Source organism: Oratosquilla oratoria, chromosome 18 (assembly GCF_046742065.1).
Source record: "Oratosquilla oratoria isolate Oo_2021 chromosome 18, ASM4674206v1, whole genome shotgun sequence".
Lineage (NCBI taxonomy): Eukaryota > Metazoa > Arthropoda > Malacostraca > Stomatopoda > Squillidae > Oratosquilla > Oratosquilla oratoria.
The window spans coordinates 3,703,165-3,730,412 of record NC_134794.1 but is presented as its reverse complement, the minus strand read 5'-3'; the positions used below and the strand labels follow the sequence as shown (position 1 = coordinate 3,730,412).

The 27,248-nt window shown below is 39.2% G+C and overlaps 1 protein-coding gene across 1 annotated transcript; it reads left to right on the top strand.

Annotated features, from left to right (window-relative positions):
• The first annotated feature begins 7,747 nt into the window (after positions 1 to 7,747).
• On the top strand, positions 7,748 to 21,740 carry Chd64 (transgelin calponin-3). Its single transcript, XM_076201371.1, has 4 exons — positions 7,748 to 7,908; positions 16,530 to 16,666; positions 17,166 to 17,370; positions 20,672 to 21,740. Exons 1-4 carry the CDS (start codon positions 7,852 to 7,854, stop codon positions 20,840 to 20,842), a joined length of 570 nt encoding a protein of 189 aa, XP_076057486.1. The 5' UTR covers positions 7,748 to 7,851; the 3' UTR covers positions 20,843 to 21,740.
• Positions 21,741 to 27,248: the final 5,508 nt, after the last annotated feature.

Sequence of the window (27,248 nt, the reverse complement as noted above, 5' to 3'; positions counted from 1 at the left end):
TTGCTGTAATTGGAACTGTGGAAGAAGTGGACCAAAACGCAGGAAATGTCTATCATCATGGTTGGGAGAGTGACAACAGGTCATAAAAAAAAGACAATAATCTGTTTGGAGGATATCATAACTGAAGTTAATCTAAAGCCAAGTTTGTTGGATGGAATTAAAGAGAAGGTACTTCTGTTTCTGTAAATTACGATAGGATAGCCTAGTGGATAACGTCTTGAACTTGTAAGCAAGTGGTCGTGAGGAAATACCCAGCGGCTCGCCACAACTGACAAGTCTTTGCCCTATCATGGGTTTCTCACTTCCCACTGCGTGTTAGTGGGGAAGCGTGGCGGTGAGTAGGTGCGAGTATGCGGGTCATCACGAGCATAGCTCTCCTCCCGTAAAATACAACTAGGTAAATACAACTAGGTAAACACACACACACATACATGAAATTAATTTCTTAACAAGATCCACTTATTAGTGAAACAATTTGAACGAGAGGTGGTCCAGTTAGATAGGGAAAAATAAATTAAAGTTTTTAACCGAAGAAGATATACAGATCATCGGGGGCGTATATCTTTTCCTGTACATTACAACGAAGTTAACATAATTAAGTAAATAGATACATACGCACATACATACATACAAATAGACACACACGTACATACAAACACACACACAGAGTAATAGATATCTGGAACAAACTGAAAGAGGAAACAGTGAATGCTAAAACTATACATGGTTTTAGAACTGGATGCGGAAAGATACCACTGCGGATCACCACGAGCATAGCTTATCTCCCACAAAATACAACTAGGTAAACACACACACACACAAACAAACAAACAAACAAACACATACACACAACCCACATGCGTTCGTGCAACTCACACGCACGCACACAACCCTTCACATGTTTACCATGCACACGACGTTCAATGGCGGCGCTCTTGTCACGGGAATAGCAGGCCAAAACCACAAAACCTCCGACCTCAAACAGACCCGTTCCATATAACTGTGCGTTTAATCCCTTAACAAGCGCTCTCTCTCTCTCTCCGCACCGCAATTATCTCCAGCATCCTCAGGGCGTAAAGACACATTTGGTCATGTTTTCCTTCCCGTGCATTTGTATCGATCGTGTGTGTTTGCGCTTGCATGCGCGCGCGTGTGTATGTGTGTATGTATGTGTATACGTTTATATATATATATATGTATTTTCCTAGTTGTATTTTACGGGAAGGGGAGCTATGCTTGTGGTGTCCCGTCTTCATATCTCATTTTATCTAGACTGTTTTTAGATTTGTGTATTGTTTTTGCACACACCACTTTCTCATCTAACTTGTTCCAAATATCTGTGTGTGTGTGTGTGTGTGTGCATGTGTGTGTAATAATAATAATGATAATTGTAATAATAATAATAATAATAATAATAATAATAATAATAATAATAATAATAATAATAATAATAATAATAATAATAATAATAATAATAATAATAACAAACGGTTTATTGAAAATGAGGCCGTCGAAGGCTGAAAATACACATATTAAGATAAGAGGGTACATAATAAAGGATTACCTATACATATTATAAGTGATTGTGTGTGTGTGTGTGTGTGTGTGTGTGTGTGTGTGTGTGTGTGTGTGTGTGTGTGTGTGTGTGTGTACTTATCTCTGTGTGCGCTTGTGCATATGTGTATGCGAATATGTGCAAATGAAGCTGAGTGTTTCGCAAACTTTTTGTCTTACTTGAGTGTAACTCAGATTATAAAGTTGAGATAAAATATTATCAAGCCAGTTCTACGAAGAGATGCTCAATATACTTATGAGCTACAAGACAATGTCACGCAGAGCGACTTGAATATTGTCTTACCAAACGTTTTAAGAATTTAAAACTGCATTAGTTCAGGTGATGGTGCTTCTATCTATTTGCACAATTCTTTATCTTATTCATAAAAATAACATTAGAAAGTTTAATTTCACCGATTTCTTTGGTTGTATTTATGCAAAATTACTGGTAAATTCTATAGATAAGTCAGTAGCTTAGATATGCGTGGCTAGGAAATGAGGTATGATTAACTTTCTACTATCAGAAACCGTTCGATAGGGCTAACCAGGCTTAGAAATACAGCCTTGTTAGGGGTTATCACACTGGGCTAATTTTTCTCCCACATACTACCTCCAGCTTCTATTTGAACAACTTGAATATGACTTCGTTTACACAAATCTAGACTTCTCTAAGAACATTTCAACAGTATGTCTAACATTCGTCTAGGTTTACAATCTCTTAGTTCATCATTCAGCTTTGCTATATATGACGGAAAGATAATTTGATATTTGGAGATTTGAAAATTCAAATATCGTAACCGAAGTCGTTTTTACTCAAACGAACTCTCAACGGTCGGCGCTGGTGAAACCCGTGGAAGCCCAGTGTGATAACCTCCTTTAATAAGCCCTTTTCCATAGCGGGTGGCATTTTACCTCTTAAATTGACACCTGCCAGGGGATTTTATTCATTTTTATCGCAACTGCCCACCCCTACTCTCGGTAGAGTATTTTCCCCTTTTTTCCGAGTTTCCCGTGTTCACGGAAATATCTCATCGTTTTGTTTTCATCAGAATAAAGGTTCGTTTTACTCGGTGTGATTAATTATTAGCCTACCAAAGCCAATGCCAAGTAAACGCATTAGTTGTAGGTTCGGTTAATAAGCTTACATGTTTTTTTTTTGTTATCCTCGGCAATTGTAATTGTAATTTCAAAATGTGTGTTCTTATCATTATCTGTATTTCATGTATTTGATTCGTTGTCAAATAAAATTACTATTATTATTATTATTGTTATTATTATCATTATTACTATTATCATTATCAGCAGCAGCAGCATTATTATTATTATAAAATTATCAGCCCCGTACCTTGCAAAACAACCTCATTTAAAAACAAAGAATTAGGGCTCTATACAATCGTTTGACGATCATCACTGAGCCATGAACGATCATCGTTGAGCCATGAACGATAATCATTGAGTAGTCGTACGGAGCAAAGCGTGCATTGAGGTCGTCAGTTTCAGCGAAACTTGTTCGTCTTTTCCATTTGTGGTGATCTAGCCTCCCAAGTTCAGTTCTTTCGTGGGAAGCATTTAGTGGCCCTGGCGAAGTCTTAAATGGGCATCTTGTCTTTCTTAATCACCTGTGTTTTCACACTGAGAACGGAGGGGAGACGTTGTGTTATACAATTTTTTAATGAAATTCGTTTTCTAATTTTTGTTTACGTCAACTTTCCACAACGATCGTATCGTCGCATGAAAACTGTCTTCCTCACTGTATCTAAATTGATATGAACTTTGAGATTTTCTTTGCTAACGCCCCAGTCTTCGATTTTTTCATTACATATTATTTTTCTTTCCTTTTTTTTTATTTGAGGCAAAGGTCTATTTTGCACACACACACACATTGAAATCATCGACTTTATCTGTTTAGCACGGAAAGTCCGGTGACAAACGACGACAAGGCTATGTGCTCGACTAAGTCAAGGGGATAGACATTGCGACCTATTTGCATCCAATTTCCCTACTCAAGTAAATAGTGCCTGACATCTGTAACTGTGCCAGAAGGTTGTAATAAATTATCTTTTGATAAATTAAACCAGAAGAAAATGTAAATGCGCTCAATATTCTGCCGATGTATTGAGAATTAAGTCGACATTTAATTTTGCGAGGTTTGAATAATGATAGTCACATGCCTGGGTAGGGCTGGCTATACACACATTTGCACAATAGGAATCAACATGTTTTTATATGTGGTGGACCTTGCAAACTCTCTTTTTATTCTGATTAAGCCCGGACGATGTTATCAGAATTAACGAGAACCTGTCATTATGCAGAAAGAGATTGAAATATTTTATTTTCCCGAGTGTCGTTGCTTGTCACTGACTTAATTCAGCTGACAGGGCAAAAGTGATCAAAATTCCTGTGTTAATTGTACCAGGGGCTGGTCTGTGTTACTCAGATTTTGAAGATGACGAAAACAATTTTTTGTTGTGTGCATCTATTGCCTTTGTGCTTAAACGTACATTGTTTACAGTGTGATTTTATATGTGTATTTGTTCCCTCCTTGTTTATCTCCTGCCCTGTGCAGTTTGAAATATTCCCGTTTTCTTTATTAATCTTCAATATGTTCAGTACATAATTTTTCAGATTAGTAGGTACTCTTGTTTTTATTTTTGTCTCTATTAATCTATATGGAAAATTAAATATCCTGTTACTTTCTTGGACTTTGGTGTTATTGAAATCGAAGTGCTCCCTTGTCTCAGTCCTCTCTTGCTTCGCATTGATTTGTATTCCGTCTCAAACTTTATTTTGTTTCAATAATTTTTACAAGATAGTCTTACCTCCAGCAAGGTTATATTCTCCCTCGTGTTTATTTGCTTGTTAGTTACATAACGTATAAAGTTATGGGCGGATTTTTTTTTCTTTCTTTTGTATTTATATATTTATTTATTGGTTTGTTTTTGTGTAGTGGAGTATAGCCCAAGCAACACACCATTAGATTAGATTTTAGTAGTCATTCAAACCATCATCTGGATCTGGGAATTTCTTAAAGATTAAATTGAGTTACCTTGACGGAGCTTTGCGTTTTCCGAGTACAATGGCGTCAGCTCTATTCTACAGCGGCTACAATGACAAAGTATATCAACAGGAGACCTTTGGGCCCATAACAAGGTCAAGAACAATAAAGTGGTAAATAAATACTCAAATAGGCAACTGAAACAAACAAACAAAATAGCCAACTGAAACATTTAAGCGTTTTGCCTAGGTCACTGGTCCAACTGGAAGTGAATAATTATTACACCTTGGATATGGCAAGTCTGGTAGGGATAATGGAAGAGTGAAATATATACTTAAGTAGACAAATAGACAAATAAATAGATAAATAAATAAGTAGGGTCTTTGACAGTCTTACATATAAACTCGTTTGCACTCCAAACCAACGCTATTAATCAATAAGACTCTTACACCATTTTAGTACTTGGAAGTAAATCAACCTTTACAACACGAGAAAACAAAAATCGTGCGGTCAGATAGGTGCATGTAGGGTTCCTCTTTGTGCACTTTCGACGCTTAACATGCAAATGAAGACAATCATTGAAGAGATCCTGAAGGTAGGGATCGGTACCCCCGGACACTCCTTTACAAGTCGTCTTGGGAATCTCCACCCAGCTCAGGTTATACCAGCGAGTCGCTGCCGGAGGCCAACCTCGTCAACGGTTGAAACTACACCGGAAACGTTGTATATATATATATATATATACATATATATATATATATATATATATATATATATATATATATATATATATATATATACATACGTTGTGTGTCATTTTGACAAATGGAAATAAGCTCCACCGCATGGAATCGAACCCTTGCCTTAGCGACTGCTTATTATCGCCTTTGCTTCATAATAAGCAGTCGGTAAGGCAAAGGTTCGAGTTCTTGAGGTGGAGCTTATTATATATATATATATATATATATATATATATATATATATATGTGTGTGTGTGTGTGTGTGTGTGTGTGTGTATAATATGTATATATAGTATATATATATATATATATATATATATATATATATATATATACGACGTAAGTGGGAGTAGGAAACACAGGAGTCATAGTCTGATTTTATTCCTGACTAGTTTAGCAAATATGCTTTTTAAAGCAGACATGATAAACTAGTTAGGAATAAACTCAGACTAAGACTGCTGTGCTTCCCACTCCCACGTACGTCAGCTTGTCAGAATGTCTCAACATACACTCACACACACACACACACACACACACACACACACACACACACACACACACACATACACACACACATTATATATATATATGTATATATACATATATATGTATATATATATATATATGTATATATATATGTGTGTGTGTGTGTGTATTGAAGTAAGACAGATGAGTGGATGGTTGGTGAGATAAACACGGTTCCCTATGTTTATCTCACCACCCATCAACTCATATAATATATATATATATATATATATATATATGTGTGTGTGTGTGTGTGTGTGTGTGTGTGTGTGTGTGTGTGTATTAATTTACATATATATATATATATATGTATATATATATATGTATGTATATAAATATATACACATACGTATGAAGAATTGTCACCCCATAACGCCCACTTGAAGAATCGTCACCCCATGAGATCCCACCTGAAGAATTGTGACCTCATTACGCCGAATATCAACAGTGGAATAAATATTAGGTTAGGTTAGGTTAGGCTGAATGAGGGTGATGTTCATTGTCATGAACATACACAACCGAAGAATCGTAAACACAGGATGGCCCACATGAAGAATTGTCACTTTAGGAGAGCCCGCATGAAGAATTGTCACCTATTTATCAGTGTTATTTATCTATTTATTTATATATTTATTTATCTATTTATTTTCATGTATTAAACACAGATGGTGGAAGTGCACTGGGTGTCCACTCAGTTCCTGTTTGTGTGCGAGTGTGTCTATTATTTCTTTCAAAACGCATGCTGGTGGATTGTTGAAGCAGCCGTATATACCATATTCCATAGTTCCAGGTTCAAATTCATGTGTAGGCTTTGTGTATAATGATGACAATTGTAATCGCGTTGCAATTAATTTTCATTAGCAAAGCGCCAGACGATTTTATTCTCGGAGTTTACCTGCACTTCGTACGAGTATACTCCGTTTTCTTTTAGTTGTATGTGATTTCATTCAACTTGACGGAGACGGTTGTGATGTGAGCGGAGAAGTAGGATTCCATTTTCAGATCCAGTATCTACAGACACAACCAGAAGTATAAGAAATAATATGTTACTTGCACATACCAACCCTTTAATCATAAATTTGTGTAAACAATATTTAGCAAAAAAAAAAAAAATATGACCCTAACGTTGTCGTATTATGTTTAAAGAAATTAATGTAAATGTTGTTCAGGGGTGTTAGTTCATGGAATATATTACCCCTATTACTAACTGTCATGCCATGGATATATAAAAGAACATAGTAGCGAGAATAAAAGGAAATTGGCCATCTTGCATGGAAAGAGTTCCAGATTAGTTATCAACGCTTGGCTACCGATGAGGGCTTATGCTAGGATTTGAATTGAAAAGGTTGACTAACGCCTAAACTGTTGGATCAGTGTAATGTGATCCGGAAGGGGTATATGTAGGAATGTAAAATTCAAAAGCAAATGAGATAACGAATTTTGCAATGTGTCAAGGGTGCAACCTAAACCCAGCCCTGCTATGCGTTGGTGTATCCATAGGCGCAACCTGTTCCAAGTCGCATTGAGTTGTCATCCATCAATTTTCTCTTGTTTTAAATATTCTATGCCTTGTAGAAATACTACGTTGCTCATAATGTATATGCGATGAGGTTGAATAATTTGTTATTTCAATATTATTCACAGCTGTTCATACATGATATTGAAATTATTGCCGATTTACAATCTGTCAATGTTAGGTTCAACAGATGCTTAGAATTATTTTGTTACAGTGTTTATGATCCTGTTAAATGCTCAGATCTCCAGATATATATATTTTCTGTCTATGGAGTCATGATCTAGTATGTTAGCAGCGATATTAATAAGCATGACTGCTAAATATGCCATCATATCCGCCGGTTTTTTATATTTAACGAAATGGAACTACTTGGCATCTACAGCTTCTAACCAATCAGGAGCGAGTACAGACGAGGTGATATAGGCGCAGTCGCTCTATGAAACCGTCATTCTCTTGCAACAGTGGAGAGTGTTTGTACCAAAGCGTCTCCTTCTCCCAAATCCTGACACTACACCCTAACCATGGCTGTCCCTAACAGAGCAACAAAGTCTGGCTTTGCCGCTGACGCTCAAGCCAAGGTATGTTTATTTGGGCTTTCTGCTCCATTACCGATGTATATTTCAACTGCATCCCTCCTGTCACTTGATGTCCCAAGTAAGAGAATGTGTTAACCTATTGATTCAATGGTGTAACTTCAGGATACAGTGAAATAGTGAAAAAATAGATACATTGGAATTGTATTTTCTATACTTCCTCTCACGAACTGCATATGAGATAAGGAAATATTTATTGTAAAGGTAATGTGGAGTGAGGTTTTCCAAGATAGTTGAGCGAGTGACGAGCTGTCAGACATTTGTGTTGTAGCAGCCTGGAACAAGTCAATGGGTTCATCACAGCCAAGATTTGATTGAAGTCTTGCTTCATTTGGCTTCAAAAATAAATTGTTAACTCTCAGTTTGACTCGACCAGTGGCGATTGGATAATTCCGAAAGCTAGTCTGCTGAGACAAAACAATTGGGGAAGACAGGAAATACACATCCATTGGATTTACACACCGATACGACACTAATGCGCTGGCACACACACACACACACACACACACACACACACACACACAGTCTGTGAGTGTGTGTATATGTATATTGTATCTTCATATAGGCAGTGGTGTATATATATATATATATATATATATATATATATATATATATATAATATGCACATTAACGTGTTTACGGTTCACATAGTGTGTTCTATTGAATCATGCTCAGTGTCAATATAAATAAATGTGTGCGCGCGCGTACATTGTGTGTGTACGTGTGTGGTATGTGTTTGCGCGCTTGTATTTGTGCGTGCGTGCATGTATTGAGTGTGTGTGTGCTGTACATGCATGTATGAGTGTATGTGTGCTTGCGTGTACGAATGTGTATGAGTGATGTGTGCCTGCGTGTATGAGTGTGTATGTGGGTGCGTACACGAGTGTGTGCGTGCGTATATGAGTGTATGTGTACGAGTGTGTATGCGTGCGTGCTTGTATGAGTGTGTGCGTGCGTGAATGAGTATCTGCGTGTATGAATGTGTATGTGTCCGTGCATATTAGTGTAACATATTCTAGTTTGACTATAAACTAGCAGCCCCAGTGTAGCCTGCATCAGTTCTCGCCTGAGCCCTATAGATCTTTCTGCTAAGGAACTGTGGACTGTTGATTCTAGTTGTATTAATGTGGATATATTTGTTTGTGGCCCGCTGGCAGATCTCCCTTGTGTTAAGTAGAAGTTGCTAGATGTTATCTAAATGGGTTATCACACTGGGCTTCACGGGCTTCACCAGTGCCGACAGTTGAGTTCGTTTGCGCAAAAACGACTTCGGTGACAATATTTTATTTTTCAAATCTCCAAACATCACATTATCTTTCCGTCATACATAGCAAAGCTGAATGATGAACTAAGAGATTGGAAACCTAGACGAATGTTAGACATACTGTTGAAATGTTCTTAGGGAGGTCTAGGTTTCTGTAAGCGTAGTAATGTTCTAGATATACAGATGGAAGGTGGAGGTAGGATGTGGGAGGAAAAATTGGCCAATGTGACAATCCCTTTAAGAAGATCGACAAAGACAAGATCGTCTTTCTCCTTGTTTGTATACACGAGTGTATGGCGAGTGCGTGCGTGTATGTTATACAGTGTGCGCGTCTGTATGTATTCATAATATACACACCTCTTACCTCCCGTATATAAACCAAGTCAGTTTATTTCCAGCATATGCAAATCAAATGTAAATATACATTTCTTTTTGAGACAAATATGATGCAATATTTTTAGTAATGTTTTTCGTTGCCTAAAAAAAGGAAAGAGCAAGGTACATAGGTAGTGTCTGGCAATAAAGTTCGGTGGGACGAGACGGACACAAGTGTCCGAACTCTCGAAAAACACTTGTGCAGCAATTAATTCGAACTCTGGTTGGGGGTAAATGTCAAAGGACTTCCGGCCTGTCTATGGGTTCATCTACCCGATTTTTAACTAATAAATCCATCAAAGAATATGCATACATAATCAATTTTGATCCATGATCCAGGGGGGTATGCAATAGAAATAATTCAGTTTGACGAATCGCGTAGCAAAGGGGATGAGGTAACTTGGGTATTTTGTTACTGGGATGGAGTAGCCAAACTGTAAACAAATCATCCTTAATTCTATTTTTATTATATAACGTTTTAATTATAGGATAGATCATAACTGTTTTTATTTCTATTTTTCAAACGTTTTAATGATATGGGATCATAACGGATAGATCATAACTCATCTCGTTTAGGATATTTTGGCGTGATGTTGCGTAAATACAGTATACCAGGTGATCAGATATAAAGGATGTATATATTCGTGCAAACATGCTTGTACATTTTGTATAATGTAAATTAAATATTTTGCGTAAATTTCTATATTCGTGTGATACTACTTGTCAAGGTAGTATGACCTCAATTCTCGATATCAATCTATTCATATTTCCTTGCTTAAAAAACCTATGCAACTGATAAAAAAAAATGGTTCATTGTTCAGGAGGGGAAAAGGCGTAAATAGTACAACACGTCTTAGAAAACGGTTGCGAGTGGAGGCGGAGAGAGGGGGGGGGAGGAGGCAGGCCAGAAGAAGGCGCGGTATCCGGGAAGGTAGGCGGTGGGCTTGACCCCTTGGGCTGGAAGTTAACCTGCAGGAGTTTGCAAATTCCATAGGGAAGGAGAGGTGTAGCATCATTCAATAGGTTACGTAAACAATAACAAGCGTACGTGCGTGTACACATGTTAAGACGTGCACATGTATGCGTACACATCCACACACATCAGTATGTACACATACTTATTGAAATAAATCGCTAGTTGTAGTGATGCCTTTCCAATAATCAAATCTAGCAGAGCAGACGCAAGCATATGTACATTCTAAGATGAACGCACGCGCGCGCGCACACATTCAGACGCTCGCACATACACATTCAGACGCGCGCGCACATACACATTCAGGCGCGCGCACACATACATACACATTCATAGGCGCGCGCACACGTTCACACATTCAGACTCGCGCACACATACACACACATTCACAGACGCACGCACACGTACACACATTCACATAACTGCGCACACACTGCACGCGCACACTAACATTAATTTTATTACCATTTCTTGCGAAGTGATCATCTTTAAATCTTGCGATATGTGTGTGTGCGATTCACTATGGTTTAGAATCACGTCCAACACAGATACGTCACCCCAGACTTCGATAGGTGACAATTCTTGATGTGGGCTGTCTTAGGGTGACAATACTTCATGTGGGCTATCCTAGGGTGACAATTCTTCATGTGGGCCATCCTGGGTTTACGATTCTTCGTTTGCATAAGTTGATGACAATAATAATAACCTTCATTCAACCTAACCTAATCTTTATTCCACTGTTGATATTCGGCTTATGGGGTGACAGTTCTTCAGGTGGGATCTCGTGAGGTGACGATTCTTCATGTGGGCGTTCTGGGGGTGACAATTCTTCATATGACCCATTATTATTACTATTTCCCTGCCGAAGTCTTGAGACCTTGTTCAGCTGAAGGGTACCTTCTATATGGAAGTCAAAGTGGAGGACTCCTATTGGGGAACAGAAGCCAGCGAGAAGAACATCGAACTGGGTGAGACTTCGCGGATGCTCCTCTCAAGAAGTTCTTCTGCAGAGGCAGAGGAAGCTTTCTTGTCGATGAACAACAAAGGGCAGAACAAACTATAAAGCTCTCTGGAACATTTTCAGAGGCTGGGAATTCGGCTTCATGGGCCTGTATTAGGCCGAAAGTTTTAATCTTCGCCGAAGACTGAAAAGGGGCGTGTATAGGCTCCACACAGGACTAAGGAAGTGCATAGCAGAGCTGGATTCTTGTCTGTGTCCTCAGACGGGCCGTCGCAGTGCCTCCTCAGTTGCTCCAGTCCATACCGCCCACGTCAGCGTCAGGGTACTGGAAGTCGACCTTCAAGGGCTCGCAACGGTTGCAGGAGGCCCTGTCGACGGACATCTCGACTGGATCGAGTTCGAAGTTCATGAAGAATTTCTTTGTTGCCGCAGCCGAAGTAGTTCTGCAGAAGGCGGGGAATCGCTTCGCTCGAGATGGCGGTCTCCGTGGGAGCGTGGAGGACTGTTTCGGTCCTCCTCGAAGTTTTGCGGCCTCGGGTTCTCTTGCGTCGTGGCTTGCTCATACTTGTGTACCTGTAGACGAAGTCCAGGGGACATTCAGACGGAAGTGTGCGTGTGTATATACAATTAGGAAAATACACATGGGCGCGCATACGCGCACACATACACACACTATATATATATATATGGTGTATTGGTCTAATAGTCAATACGGCACTAGTAACGTTTCTCGCCGCGTTGGTTCGAGTCCTCGGGCGTACCACGTTTCAATTTCTGCATGTGCCTCCACGGTTCGTCCGATGTTGATGGCTTAGAATTAAAGTGCATTTAGGTTGATAAAATGTATGTATATATCTACGAAAAAAACTGGAGTCCGGGAACCATAATGATGGAAACTTAGAAAACACCAGACTCAGAATTACGTCATTTATTCCCGACGTTTCGAGTCCTGTCCGGGACCCGTCTTCAGGGGATACAATGGAATAGAGAAATCACATGGTATAGATATACGAGCGACCACGTCCACAGGATGGACACACACACACACACACACACACACACACACACACACACACACACGCATCTCTCGTGTTTTTTCTTCTCTCAATATTTTTCCTATTCAATCTGATTGTTTAGTAGTACAAGTTGACTTTTAAGTACTGGTATTTTAAGAGCATTTCTTGCTACGAGTGCTTGCCAGATTGGATTGCGTGTGCCTGAAGTGTGGTGAAGAGAGTAAAGCCCTTGAGAGTAGAGCCCCCAAACAATAGAAAGAATTCTTTCAGCTGTCGAGCCTTTGAAGAAGGTTGCAGTATATCTGCTTGATAAGAGTGTAGGATGTTTTCAAAGCAGTGAAAATAGCCGTTAGAGTGGACAGGTATAAGAACATAAGAATAAAGGAGACTGTAAGAGACCATAAGGCCTACACTAGGTAGAAGAAAGGAAATGCACTCCAAGGCTCTAAGATAAGCGTTTGAACCTCGTATTGTTTTTAGCTTTCTTATCTTTTCTTTAATAGTTATTGCAGTTTTCTACCTCTTCTCCCTCCTCACCCCCTCCCCTTCCCCCCTCCCTTCCTTCCCTTTCACCCCATTCCTCTGTCTTTCTCTTCCACACTCCCCTACTTCCTTTTCTGCGATTTTGATTTTTGCTCTTGTACTAAGACACCTTCTTTCATGCCTTCCCATCAAATGGGGGTGTGGGGGCTCCATACTGCAATGGTCGTCAGTAGGTAGTAGACAGAAAAGGAAGGTCAATATTGCCCTTGGGAGCCTCACAACCCGGGGTTCAGAAGTCCGGAACTAGCACTTGATACGGTCGACGTCCTGTGGTGCTGAGTGAGTGAGTGTCGCCCTCATAGCCAACTTGAATTCTCCTGCCCATCACTAGCCACCACAGGGGATGGTTGAGGGGGAGGGTCAGGAGCTCCCCCCCCCCTGCTCCGCCATCTCCAGGATGTTGCAGATATCAAGAAACTTTTGAACTTCGTGATGTATGCGCTATGCACCAGATATACCATATAGGACTTGATAAAAATGGGACAACTTGGAAACTAAAGAAATTAATTCTTGCCCACTCCCTTCCCCAATACTAAAACTTGGCAATTCCAGTGCTCGAGCCTTCACCCACCACCCCACCCCACCCCGCACCTGAAGTTTGATTTTCTATCGTCGTCACTACTCGAGATGCCGGTTGCTAGGGGAAACGTTACTGGTCGCCGCTCGGGTTGCGGAGAAATTTTTCCTCCCCACACATCCCCTCCCTCACCCATTTCCTTGCATGCTATAACGTCAACGTAGGCGTATGTGTGCACACAATAATCATTGTTATCGTAGCTGAATTCCCGTGCGTTTCCCTTAATAGGGCCTCGCCTTGAATGACGTCAGTGCCTGGATTTGCACGAATCCCCTAATCTCTTAGCCTGGGTAGGGCCACATTGAGCAAACCTCGCGTAAGACCAGTTTTAATGTTAAATCACAGAAAAGCAAGTAGATCCCCAGGAACTTTGGTAGAAAGGGGGGAGAGGAGGGGTAAAGTTGTGAAATATAGGAGGCTTTTGGGAAGAGATCAGTGGGATAAAATCGGCTGGAGGTGAGACCAGGTTTTCCACGTAGACCCGGGGGGAACAATTAGCATTCCTTCCTTCACCCCTCCCTCCTCCCTTCCCCCTCTATGTTTGTGTGTTTTTAATTGTTATTTTTGCAATGGTTCTGTTACTGTTACAGTCTTGGGTAAACTATATCATATAGCAAATGTATGAAAGCGGTGAAATATATTGATCATGTCCTCATACTACAGACCGTTGAATAATTCGTAACCTTTTTAAACACGTGAAATCAACAATCATAAGTTTGTATAAATTATTGTACATTTAACACGCTGCTGGTGTGTCAAATGGCGAAATTATCGAACATTCCTTATATAAAAGCTTGTTCATGATGGAAGAAACTGTATTTTGATGGTTAAGAAAAATGTAGACAATTTGTTGGCGGTGGAAGTACGTGTCGACAATGGAGCAAACCGGTATGCCTGCTTGGTGTAGTGGCGATGTTGATGGGTGAAATTATGTAATGTGCACAGAAGATACATTTTCAAATTATTGCTTCCTGGGTAGTACTACACTTATGCTCAGGTTGTCCAGGAGTATTACTAAGCTCCTTTGGTATTACATTGAAAACGACTGCTTGGACAAGGTCCAGCCAGATACCAAAATATGCAGAGTATTCTGTTCTCACGTCTTCCGAAAAGAATTGCTTTGGTGACAGAAATACATTAAAATATCTTGTTCTACTGTTTCTTGATTTATTTATGTAAAGGTACTTTACAAATCTCGCCAGCCACAAGGCACCACCAAGACCGGTGATATTACATATAATGCAGCCCGGTTTAGTGCACAACCGGTTCCCAGCAACGCATAGCCAGCTACCTAGCTAGCTGGTGCGTGACGACAGGGTGCTAGACTGCAAGAAGCATCGAGGCATGTTAGTTCTGAGTTTGCGTATGGTTATACACTTCAAGCCCAGATAAATTTCCCCTAAAAGTGCTCAGTGGCAGTAGCTTCATTTAACACGCTACTATAATTTAATTTTCTTACAAACTTGTCTTCCCTTCCCACCAAACGCGCTGGTGGTCTGTCCTAGGTAGTTCAAAGTCACAAACTCAATATCTACCCATTGAAAGAAATGGCACTGGTAGTTAGAGTAGGAGGCATGGACATAAAATTAACTAACTTTTGTTATACTGAGTATGGTATTAGTGTTATTTTTGTTAATATCTGATTCATCGTTTATGAAGGCATTGTCGTAATATTTATATTTTTGAGCCTTTCTGATGGGGTATGCGGGATGCGACCTTAGCCAACCTTGCATGACGACCGCGACCCAACTGGCTTTACAGATTGGGTTAAAGTAAACAATATAAGTAATATGTATGACATAGTACAAGATTGGGGAATGACAACGTAATTTTAGTAATATGAATTTGGTCATTTCAGAGCATGACGAAGGGGAATATATACCTACACCAGAGTTGCTTGGTTTTATTGTATGGTATGTATGGCGGTGGTGGTAGTAGAGGGAAAAGGCATCGGTTGTAAACTCTTCTTTTGAAGAAAGTCCTCAGAGGTATCGCCCAACCACAGGAAAAAAAAACCTACAGCCTATACAAAATAAAACATTAAGAATAACTGCCTTCAGTAAACTCTAATACATTTACAGTCTGAAAATGAAATCATCCTCGTAAAGCTGTATAAAGATTTTTACAGTACGAACCCACCACCTCTCACAAGATACAACATGAACACATCCCACTGGTCATTGTATAAATTTAACCCCATGTTTTGAAAATGAGCAGGATGTCACGAAGGAAAAAAAATACGAGTGAATAGAATAAACAATGTCGGTTCATCACCAAATGTTATGAAGGGAAAAATAAATCTGACCCAGATTGGAATATACAATGGAGTGGTCTCCACACATAAAGGAAGATAAATAGAAAATAGTGTGGCAACTAAAATACCTAGTCTAGCTAGAAATACTAGATAAAGGAAGAAGAGCATGGGACAGTGTGATTGTCTAGAACTGAAAACTATGGGCAACATTGATAAAAATATCTGAGATGAAGGAATCAAACTGACAGCAAGAAATTTAAAATATAACATTTGAAGGACAGTAAGAAATGTTTTCTGCATAGATGCATTAGTTTGTGGAAAAAAATAAGTCCAAGCAGACAACATTAAGTAACTTAAAGCAACGAGCTCAGTCTATTTAAACTCCCATTACTGCTGAAGATTTGTTGTTCTATGTTGAATGTGGGTTCAAGCCACCATGAAGGATGGTCGCTTCTGATTCCAGATATTGGTCCATCATTTTTGGATATATCTGAAAAATTCATTCTTGTATCCAGACTAAATCAACGTAATTTTTTACAATTAAAAAGAAATTGAAATGGATTTGTTTAAAACAATTTTTTTTCTAGATATATACAAGTGTATTTGGGCATTGGAAATATACAAGATAATTTCTTTTTTTCAGATAAACTCAAAATATAGTGCTGAATTGGCTGCAGAGTGTCTAGAGTGGATCAAGTCTGTGGTTGAAGAAGATATCAACACCTCTGGAGACCCAGATAATCTCTATGAAACCCTAAAGGATGGAACCATTCTTTGCAGGTAAGCAGAAAATCTATAATCGACCACTTTTGGGTATTTAATAGTTGTTGCCTCAAATTCCACTGACTGGAACCTGCACTCTCAAAGTGGTTGGCACTGGTTCTTGGATACTCCTGTAGATCTGTCAGAGAAGAAACTTTGCAATGTTGTCAGTCATATTAGTGTGAGATTTTCTACGTCACCAGATTATACTAGTAAGAGGAGGGGAACAATAGGCAGTTGTTGGCTTTCCTTATGTTAAAAGGTGGAGGAAATAGTTGATAGTCCTTTGGCCCAGTCTAGACATTGTACTCCCCAGATGTGCGTGAGGAACTAGACAAATTTTAAAATGGGCAGGATGGAGATGATTCTATCCATTTTGTATGGTTATCATGTGTAGGTACCTATCAAGATGTTTTGCATAATATGTAGTTTTGGTAGTATGTTTAATATTACACTAAAGAGGTGAAATTTTTTAAAATATCACATGTATACTTATATTTGCTTTTGGTATCCACAGAACCATAAATGCACTGAAACCAGGCCAAATTAAAAAGATCCAGACTTCAAAGATGGCATTCAAATGCATGGAAAACATTAATGGATTTGTTGATGGTGCCAAGGCCCTTGGAGTTCCTCCTGAAGAAACTTTCCAAACTGTTGATCTGTGGGAGAGGCAGAATCTTAATTCTGTAGTAATCTGCCTCCAGTCCTTGGGCAGAAAGGTAAGGAATTTCAAGCAATATTATTCATGTTTTAGGTAACTGTAATATTAACATGGAATTATCTTGTACATAGTATCTAATTTCTAATAGATTTGTATTTATTTATTTATTTGCGATATGGTTTAATGTCACAAACTCCCCCCTATCGGAAGGCTAGGACGGTGCCCCTCACAGAGGGCTTTATTTGTGATGTTGAGAAAGGGAACCTTGCTTGTACACTCCTGTCTTTTTTCTCCATTGATCACACTTGGTTTTAAATTAATTTGTAGCAACACTTTTTTTTAATTGATGCAAGGATCCTATCTTAATTGTTTTCCCATGACATTGTAGCACCCTGTTATCCCAAACCAAGTGATCTGTCAGTTTTATCCACTTCATTCATTGACCTGAACACCACTTTCTTTTAATAATGGAAGGTCCAGTTCATCTTGTCTCTCCTTGTGTGTTTTAATTGCAAGGCTGGAAGTCAGTCTGGTTGCTGCTTTTTGTATTCTCTTGATCATGCATCCTTCTAACCTAAAGTGGATAAGGCTCTGTATGAGTTTCATCTATCCATGTAGCTTAATAAGAAGTCACTTTTATATTTAGCAGTTCCATGTACATGCACACACACATGAACATTCATTCACACATTCTTATCTGTGTCAGTGACATGGAGGGTATAACAAATTTTGCTAACATATTTCCTGATGATGCAAAAATCATGATGATATGGTTTAACAGAGGGCTTTGTAGAGTGGAATTTGATGAACCATACCCTTGAAAAATGAGGGCTTTTTGCAAAAAAGATCTAGACACTTTTGTATAGAGCCAAAAATGGCTCCATACAAAATAATAAGCACTAGCTACAAAAGACCATCTTTAAACTACTACTTGAAGTAAACCTATTACAAAAGCAAAAGAGGAGAAATATTTTGGAGTGTTAGTAAAAAACAAAACAAAAAAAATGTCATATAACAGACATATGGACAGCTACAGAAGATTAAAGTGGCTTTTCACTACATATATGGATGGGGAGATAATGGGAAAAAAAATTATTAACCCTGATCTGCCAAAGACTAGAATACAAGTCAATGGTGAGAGTCGAGGATATAAGCAAGATTGAGAGAATACAAAGGGTACCAACCAAACTGGTTCTCAGCCTGGTAGATAAAACATACAAAGAGAGACCAAAAGCACTGGGTCTGCCAACTTTGAAAGACTGAAGAGAAAGAGGTGATGTTACAATGTTCAGGTTACTAAAGGGAGTAGACTACATTGGCAGAAGAGAGATCTTGATTAAGGGTAGGAGGGCTTTAAAAGGTCATACATACGTATGCCAAGGGCTTTTTCCCCCTTACAAGGAAGGTAGCCAAAGTCAAAAGGCAAAATTCCACTCCCATTCACCACCTCTCCCCCCTCCTTCTTATCTTGGCTCCTCCTGGATGACTGGTCATCCCTGCATCTCTCCCATTGCCCTGGGTCAGAAGCAATGCAACAAGACAGCACGTCCACAACAAGGCTCATAGAGGTCATAGAACAAATTAAAAGACTACACGTCTAAAGGATGTGAAGAATATTTTCCATATAGATGCATAAATACTTGGAATGGCTTAGGCGAGATAGCTCAAGCTGGAACAATACATGAATTAAAATCTAAATATGATTATTGGAACTGTTCATGAATTTGAGGCTAGGCATGATAACATTGGAGAGTAAGAGATGGATCCTTATGAGTGTTGCTTATTTATTGGATTTAACAATTGGGTAAGTACTCTCTCAATGGGAAATTGAAATACAGAGACATTATCACCAAACTAGCATTTGATGGCAAATCCTACAGTGGGACTAAAACTTGGGCTGAGATTCAAAACTATGCTTTTCACTCTGTTTTCACAACTGAAGAGGACCATGAGGAGGAAGAGGGCATGTCTTGGAGGGATTGGATACTAAAAGGATGTTGAGACCAATTGGCAGATGAAATACACAATCTAATTATGTGCTCGTTGAAGGAAAATACTGGAAAAGGGCACACATGGTCCAAATTGATAATGGGAAACAAAAAGACTCTTTAAACTATAGACCCATATCATTAACCAGCATGATATCCAGACTATGTCAAAAAGTGGTGAGAAATTGATGGACCAAATATCTAGAAAGAGAAACATCCTAACCAACAACCAGTTGAGCTTCAGGAATGATAAATCGTACCTCTAACTTGTTAAGTTTCTACACCATAATGACTGATACCTACAATTGATTAAAATCAAGTATGCTTTTCACTACATGGGTGAAACAATGATGGAAAAAATTCATAGAAAACCTAATCAGGCCCAGGCTTTGATATGCAGCAGTGGTGTGATTGCCACACAAAAAAAGATCTATTTAAGCTAGAAAAAATCGAAGAACATCTACCTAAATGGCTCCAAACCTAGCAGATAAAACAAACATTTAGAGAACAGAAAAGATTGGACTTCCAACTTTGGAAGACTGAAGAAAAAGAGGCTGCATGATTGCAGTTTTTAGTACCCTTAAAGAAGGAAATAAGCCAAACAGATGATCTCTTTTTATGGGACATGAGAACCCAAAGAACATAATTACAAACTAAAAAAAAATCTGTACATCTCAGGATAAGAAACTGTTTTCTGTACAGAGGCATAGACCTGTTAAATTGCATTTAAGTTAAAGTATGGTAACTGTAGTTCAGGAGATGGGATCTTGCAAGTATTGCTGCTCTTGTACATCACAATTAGATAAATACACACATATATACATATTAAGGGGTCAGTAATATTGAGTTCTTTGTTATACAGGTAATCCAATCTCACCAGAATGTTCTTATGATATTCATGTTGCATCTTTGGGTTACTGTCTTATCTATTTTAGTGCTTAAAAGCATAACTTCAAGAATCTTCATGACTACTTGATATCCACTCTTTCCAATTCCCCTTTTTACAGTGATGGTCTATCACCAAGATTATATTGTCACATTGCTCACCTAGGAGAAAGGATTTTGTACAACACTTAATATTTAGCATCATTCCAAACCCTCACCTAAGGGGAGATATGCCACCATGAAGTCTTCTTTCTCCCTGGTTCTAATTCAAATTTATTGTTTCAGCTTTAATCCGTATCACTTTATCTGCTGTTGCCACCTCATTATCATTACCACCACCCTTTCCATTTTATCTTTTCGGTCACGTCTCCATACTCTGTATATAGTTCCCCATTTGGAGATCCACATTAGTTGGATGTGTACAATAATTGTATATCTATATATATATATATACATATATATATTTTTTTTCTTTTATTCCTGTAGGCTGGTCAATACGACAAACCAAGCATTGGACCTAAAGAGGCTTCAAAGAATGTCCGACATTTTACTGATGAGCAACTTCGTGCTTCTGAGGGAGTTATTAACCTTCAGTATGGCTCAAACAAAGGCGCATCACAGAGTGGTATGAACTTCGGTAACACACGTCATATGTAAATAAGCATTCTACTACATGTGTGCACCCTATTGATAAGCTTTAGAATCTGATCATGGTGTCCAAACTAGGCTGGTCTATGAACTTGTGGGAAATGTAACAAAAAATGTACTACAATGTAGTTAATAAGGGCTGGAGAAAGTGAACTTGCTCTGCCCTGGTAGATCATAACTGCAAATTTCTACATTTCATATGCAGGGAACACTCATCCCATCATCTAGCCTTTAAACATATTACATAACTGGTATTGTTATTACATAGTTGTGATTTTGATTGTAATTTTGAAGAACTACAGAGATGTCATTCCATTTGTTAGCATCATATTACTTCCGTATTCATTTCTACATTCATCTAAACTTATGATATATAATTGGCAAAAAAAAGAAGAAGAAAAAAAAAAAAAAAAAGTTCAGACAAGTGAAGCTCTACCACAGCCAGAGAATGTCATAATTTTATTGGTCTTTACAAAATGCCCCAGGCTTTCCATGGAGTGGTGTTAGCATCACTTGTTGCCCCTTGCATAATGAATTTTTATGACAATAACAGTTTCAAGATAGAATATTTATTAAGTACATCTTTCATAGTGCTTTAGTGCACTATGTATACTATGGGTTCCAATATGAGATTTGTACTGTATTTGTATTTCATTTTGGTAAAGTGGTGAACAATTCACTTTTGTGTAATTGGACAATTTGATGTTGAGACAACCGAAGGGTATCGTAAGTATTACCTCTGTTGTTTGCAATATTGATTTTAGAGTACACAAAAGATTTCGAGCAAAAACAGACAATAAGAAAATTCATTCTTCTACATTCCTGTGGAATAAGTACTTTATCATTCCTGTTGTAGGAGAACAAAGATGTTTTGTAAGGACTTGTTAATAAATTTAGATCTTCATAATTGATCTATATTTCTCCTAATTTCATAGATGCAAGATAAGAGGAGACTTGTGGACAAGGGGTGAATGCAATGTGGGGTATTTGCCCATGAGACTGTATACTAAGAATGTATGCATATTGAAATCCATTGAGGAAAAGGTGAATTTATACTTTAAGAGTTGAGAAAACCATGGCATTCTTCCAGGTTGCCTCACATGACAAAATGTATGAAGAAAGATTAGATAAACTGGGATTGCCCATATTGGAAAAAACTTTTTTTTAGAACTATTAAACTGTGAAAAAAATTACCATCTCCATCAGTATGGGATGAAAGAATACCAAAAGGACTGCAAAATATTCTTAAGTGTCTGAAGGGTGTATACAGACTTAAACATGTAATAAACAATCCAGGCAGACACCATTAATGAACTTGAAACAATATTTGGTAAATAAACATTTGAGCCCCCATGAGCATGGTTCCAATATTGTACAGTATATTATAGTTGGCTAAATAATACAATGGTGCACTTCTCAAATTACATCTTGTAACTTGAGATTACCTTCCCAACAATTCATGGGGTGCACCATTACACAATACTTGAATATTCTACCTACACAAACACTTGCAAGAAGCTCCTACTCCCCAATCTAGCCCATCAAACAATTGTTCTACACCAAATTTTAGGTGAAACACCATCACCCATAACTCTACATTATTTTTTCCTACAGTGAATACAAGTTTTCAGACTATGCTAGCCCCATAGCATATCTATACTCCCATACATACATGTACCAAGGGCTTTTTTCCCCTTACAAGGGAGTTAGTCAAAGTCCAGTCCTACCTATTTCATCCCCACATACTCTACTCCCATTCGCCACCTCTCCCGCCCTCTTTTCTTGGCAGCTCCTGGATGACTGGTCATCCCTTCATCTTGCCCACTGCCCTAGATCAGAAGCAATGCAGCAAGACACAGCTCATTGACAGCAAGGCTGCCTCATTTAATCGGTGACCCCCCCTTCTATCCCCTCATGCAGAAAAAAGAGAAGACTGGGAGAAATCCTTTTGAGTTGCGTCAAAATATTATTCACATACTCCCCCGTGTAGGGGGAAAAAGCCTTTGGTATATGTATGTATGTACTCCCTTGCCCCCCATCCTCCACCCACTCCCATGCATCACAGCATCATCCATACACAACTATTCTCTACTCGCTTCTATCTTCTGTCTTCTCTCATTCTCAACAGATATTCCCCTCTTTCCCAATGCCCCTTTTACTCCATCTATCCATGTTGTCCTTGGTTGCCCCCTCATGTTTACTCCCTCCAGCTCTGCCTTCCACACCTCCTTTACTAATCTTTCTTCACTCATTCTTTCTATGTGTCCAAACCATCCCAATACTCTTTCATCAACCCTATCTCCCAACCCCCTTTCCACCCCCAACTCTCCTCCTTGCCTTGTTTCTCACTTTATCCAGCCTAGTAACCCCTACCATACTTCTCGGGGATCTCATTTCAAACACATTTAAACTCTTCTTCACTTGTGTACCATGTTTCTGCCCCATACAGTGCTGTTGGCACAATCACCCCTTCGAACAATCTCCCAAGTCATTTACTTCTCTCAATCTACAAAAGTTGCAGAAACTACTCACCAAATAGTGTTTATTGAAAGAACATTTGAACACAAGACTGAAATAGTAATAATTACCTTATACAATTCTCTCACAAAACGTCATCTTGAATGCAGTGTTCAGTTTTGGTCATCATATCTTATTAAAGACATTGGCAAATTAGAAATGGTATAACATAGATTGCAGATGGACAGATGTTAATGGACGTGGAGGCAGGAAGGGGAAGATGGGTAGACTATTTTAGAGAATGCGGAAGGTGCTAAGAAAATGACTGTGGGAACAGAAAATGGAAGAGATAGAAAAGATGAGGTACAAGTAGATTTGAAAATGATGAGAGCAGGTAAGGCACTTTGGGTAGATGGGTGTCATGTGGAATGTCTGAAGAAGGGAGGTGCAGTAATAGTGGACTGGCTAGTGAGGATGGTTAATGTGTGTCTAAGGGAGGGGAGAGTGCCAAAGGACTGGAGGAGTGCCTGTATAGTTTTGCTTTGCAAAGGAAATGGGGCAGATATGATTGTACTAATTATAGAGGGATCAGTGTAAGGCTAATGGAAGGTTTTTAATTGAAAGGATTAGGAGGGGAGCAGTGTGGGTTTAGGAGAAGTAGAGGATGCATGGATTTATTTTTGTGGTAAGGCTTTGGTAAAAGGTAAGATTTTTATCTTTATGGATTTAGGAAAGGATTATGACAGAATAGACAGTCAGGCACTGAGGGAAGTATTGCAGACATGGGATTTGGGGAAAGCTGATAAAGTCAATCAAGAGAGTAGTAGAGCTTGTTAGAATTGGAAATGGAGAGAGTGGTTTGAGGTAAAGGTGTCAGGGCTGTGTCATATCACCATGGCTGTTCAATGTGTACATTTATGGAGTGGTACAGGAGATAAAGACAAGGGTAATGGTCAGGGGATTGGAGATGGTTATAATGGAGAGAAGTGGGAGATAAGCCAGATGTTTGCAGATGATGCTGCACTTGTGCCAGGGTTAGAAGAGGGATTAAAGCAGTTTACAAAGGTTTACAAAGGCAGAGCATGCTGACAGGAGACCTTTTGGTCCATATCTAGGTCGGATGCAAAAAAATCATAATAAATGAATGAATAAAAACTGATAATTTAAATAACAAAATACATAAATACATAGGTAGTGATGGAGTTTGGGAAGCTATGCAATAGGGGAAAGTTGAAGATAACTGGGTAAAATTATGAGATGTACAATGGGAGGCAGCAAGTTGGAAGCAAGTCTTAAAGGAGAGTCTTGAGGAAGTGGACGTTTTGAGTATTGGGTTGCATGTGGCAGGAAATGGAGGAGTGGGGGATTGAAAAAATGGCATGAGAAATAGACATCCTGGAATAAAGGCAAAGAGAAAATTATATGAAGGGGTGATTGTACTGATAACACTGTATGGGGTGGAGGCAGGCAGGAAGGGGAATTTTAAATTTGTTTGAGATGAAGTGTCTGAGAAGTATGGTAAGGGTAATGAGCTTGGATAAAGTGAGAAATGAGGTGAAGGGGAGAGCGGAAAATGAGCTGGCAGATAAGGCTGGTGAAAGATTATTGGGATGGTTTGGACACATGGAAAGAATGAATGAAGAAAGATTAACAAAAGAGGTGTGGAAGGCAGAGGTGCATGGAAAAAGTGGAGTGAACTTGAGGAGGCGACCAGGGATAATATGGATGGATGGGATGGAAGGGGTTTTAATCAAGAGAGGAATGTCTGTTGAGCAAGGAGGGGAGAGGGGTGAGTGGAGAATGGGTGTGTATGTATGATACTTTGATTACACCCCGAAGGTATTTTCTCCCCGTCTTCTCTCTTTTCTATCTCTGTCGAGCAAGGAAGAGAGAGGGCAGGGGATGTGGGAGAATGGTCGTGTGTGGATGGTATTTTGGCGTAATCCCAAGGGATTTCTCCCCATCTTCTCTATTTTCCGCATGAAAGAAGGGAGAGGGGGGTTCACCAATTAAGTGAAGTGGTCTGGCTGTGGGTGTGCTGTGTCCTACTGCATTGCCTCTGACCTGGGCTGTGGGCAGAAGATATAAAACGAGAGGGAAATAAGGGTGGTGGGTGGGACCGTGGGAGTGGGTGCGTGCTTTTGATTTGGCTATCTTCCTTATAAGGTGGAAAAAACCCTTGGTATATAGATATAATTCTACATGCATAATATATATATATATATATATATATATATATATATATACTCTCACCATCCCACTCATACGAAGTGGGAAGTGAAAAACCTGTCAGTTACGGCAAGCCTTTTTTTTTTTTTTTTCTCTCTCTCTCTCTCCCGATGTTTGGGTCTACTCACCGCCTGGCCTGGGCTGTCGGGAACTATCGGAAGAATATATATATATATATATATATATATATATATATCAGGTCCGGCCGTCGCGAGCTTTGAACATGGGTCCCTACGAAAACTGAGGACATCAGAGAGTGGGAAAATGGTAATGGTTGGGACTCACGTTCAGAGGGACCCGAGTTCAAAACTCGCGACGGTTGGGTCTGTGTTTGATGTACATCGTTGCTACGAGCGATTTGTTCTACTATATATATATATGTGTGTGTGTGTGTATGTATTTATGTATGCAAAGTAGACCACTTGGAAAAAGAAAATAACGAAGCAGAGCGCTTTCGTATATTGCATTTTCAGTGCAAAAAGTACTTTTTGCACTGAAGATGTGATATACGAAAGCGCTCTGCTTCGTTAGTTTCTTTTTCCAAGGGGTCTATTTTGCATAAGTGAACATACGTACCCGTGTTCTTATTAGCATATATATATATATATTTGTATATATATATATATATATATATATATATATATATATATATGTATATATACTGTGTGTGTGTGTGTATATATATAACAGGAGTGAATTGTTGTTGGAACACGTTTTCAGTGTTGACCTCTGTTTTATTATTACTGTTTTTTTTTTTTTTTATCATTACTATCTTTAGGAATACCGACAGTCAAAAGGCTAGGATGTATTATTTAACAATACAGTAGAATTGAAATGGCAGAGAGCAAGAAATTATGTGATCACAAAAAAAGGGGGGGAGGGAGGAAGGAGTCCAAGATAAAAAAGAACGTTTAGTAGAGGTCCGGAAAGTATTATGGGCGGTTGGTGGTGCGGCGTCTACAGTCAGCGAAGAGAGAGCTCGGCGCCCTCTGCCGCGTCCTAGACGGCCCGCCCGCCCAGTCGGCGCCACTAGGTCCCAGTCGTTGTAGAGACTCGAGAACATAAGCGCCTCTTCGTGCCGCCATGCTACATGATTCCTTTATGCCTTTGTCTTGGTTCCTAAAAAAAAAAAGGTCTTTGCGTTCGAATGGTCTCACAAGAAAGGCGTCTTTTTTCATTCGAACTCACGAGAAAGGTGTTATGGTCTTTCATTTCGAACGGTCTCACAATAAAGGCGTCTTGCTCTGTCATTCGAAAGGTCTCACTTAGGCGCCTTGCCGCACAAGAAAGTTCGACAACGTTCCAGTACGTGAGTCGGTTTAATCACCGTCTCGACTGGAACAAAGCCGATCTTATGTATGAATCTGGCTGTGGGTTCAGGAGGAAGATAGTTGAATCCACATTAATTGAATATATTCCCAATGTGAGTATGTCAAAGGAGCAGTGGTCGCCGGACATAATATCCGGAATTATGGTCACCATCATCGTCAACAGGCATCTTCCATCTGTAATTCACCAAGGTCTTCGATTACGTGTTTGGACTTGTGATTGACAGCTATAATCCTCCCTGATGAGAGCTCATATATGGCCCGATTTATGGGTAATGATGTGTGACCTTACGCACACACACGCACGTACACACACACACACACACACACACACACACACACACACACACACACACACATAAATTATGGCCCACCAGAGTTTGAGTACCGGCTTGCAGTGC

What these genes read in the sequence shown, in the direction of transcription:
- Chd64 (XM_076201371.1), top strand. Translation starts at nt 7,852, where the DNA reads ATGGCTGTCCCTAACAGAGCAACAAAGTCTGGCTTTGCCGCTGACGCT. An exon ending in CCGCTGACGCTCAAGCCAAG is followed by an intron (nt 7,909 to 16,529) that starts GTATGTTTATTT and finishes TCTTTTTTTCAG; the next exon opens with ATAAACTCAAAATATAGTGC. An exon ending in GATGGAACCATTCTTTGCAG is followed by an intron (nt 16,667 to 17,165) that starts GTAAGCAGAAAA and finishes TGGTATCCACAG; the next exon opens with AACCATAAATGCACTGAAAC.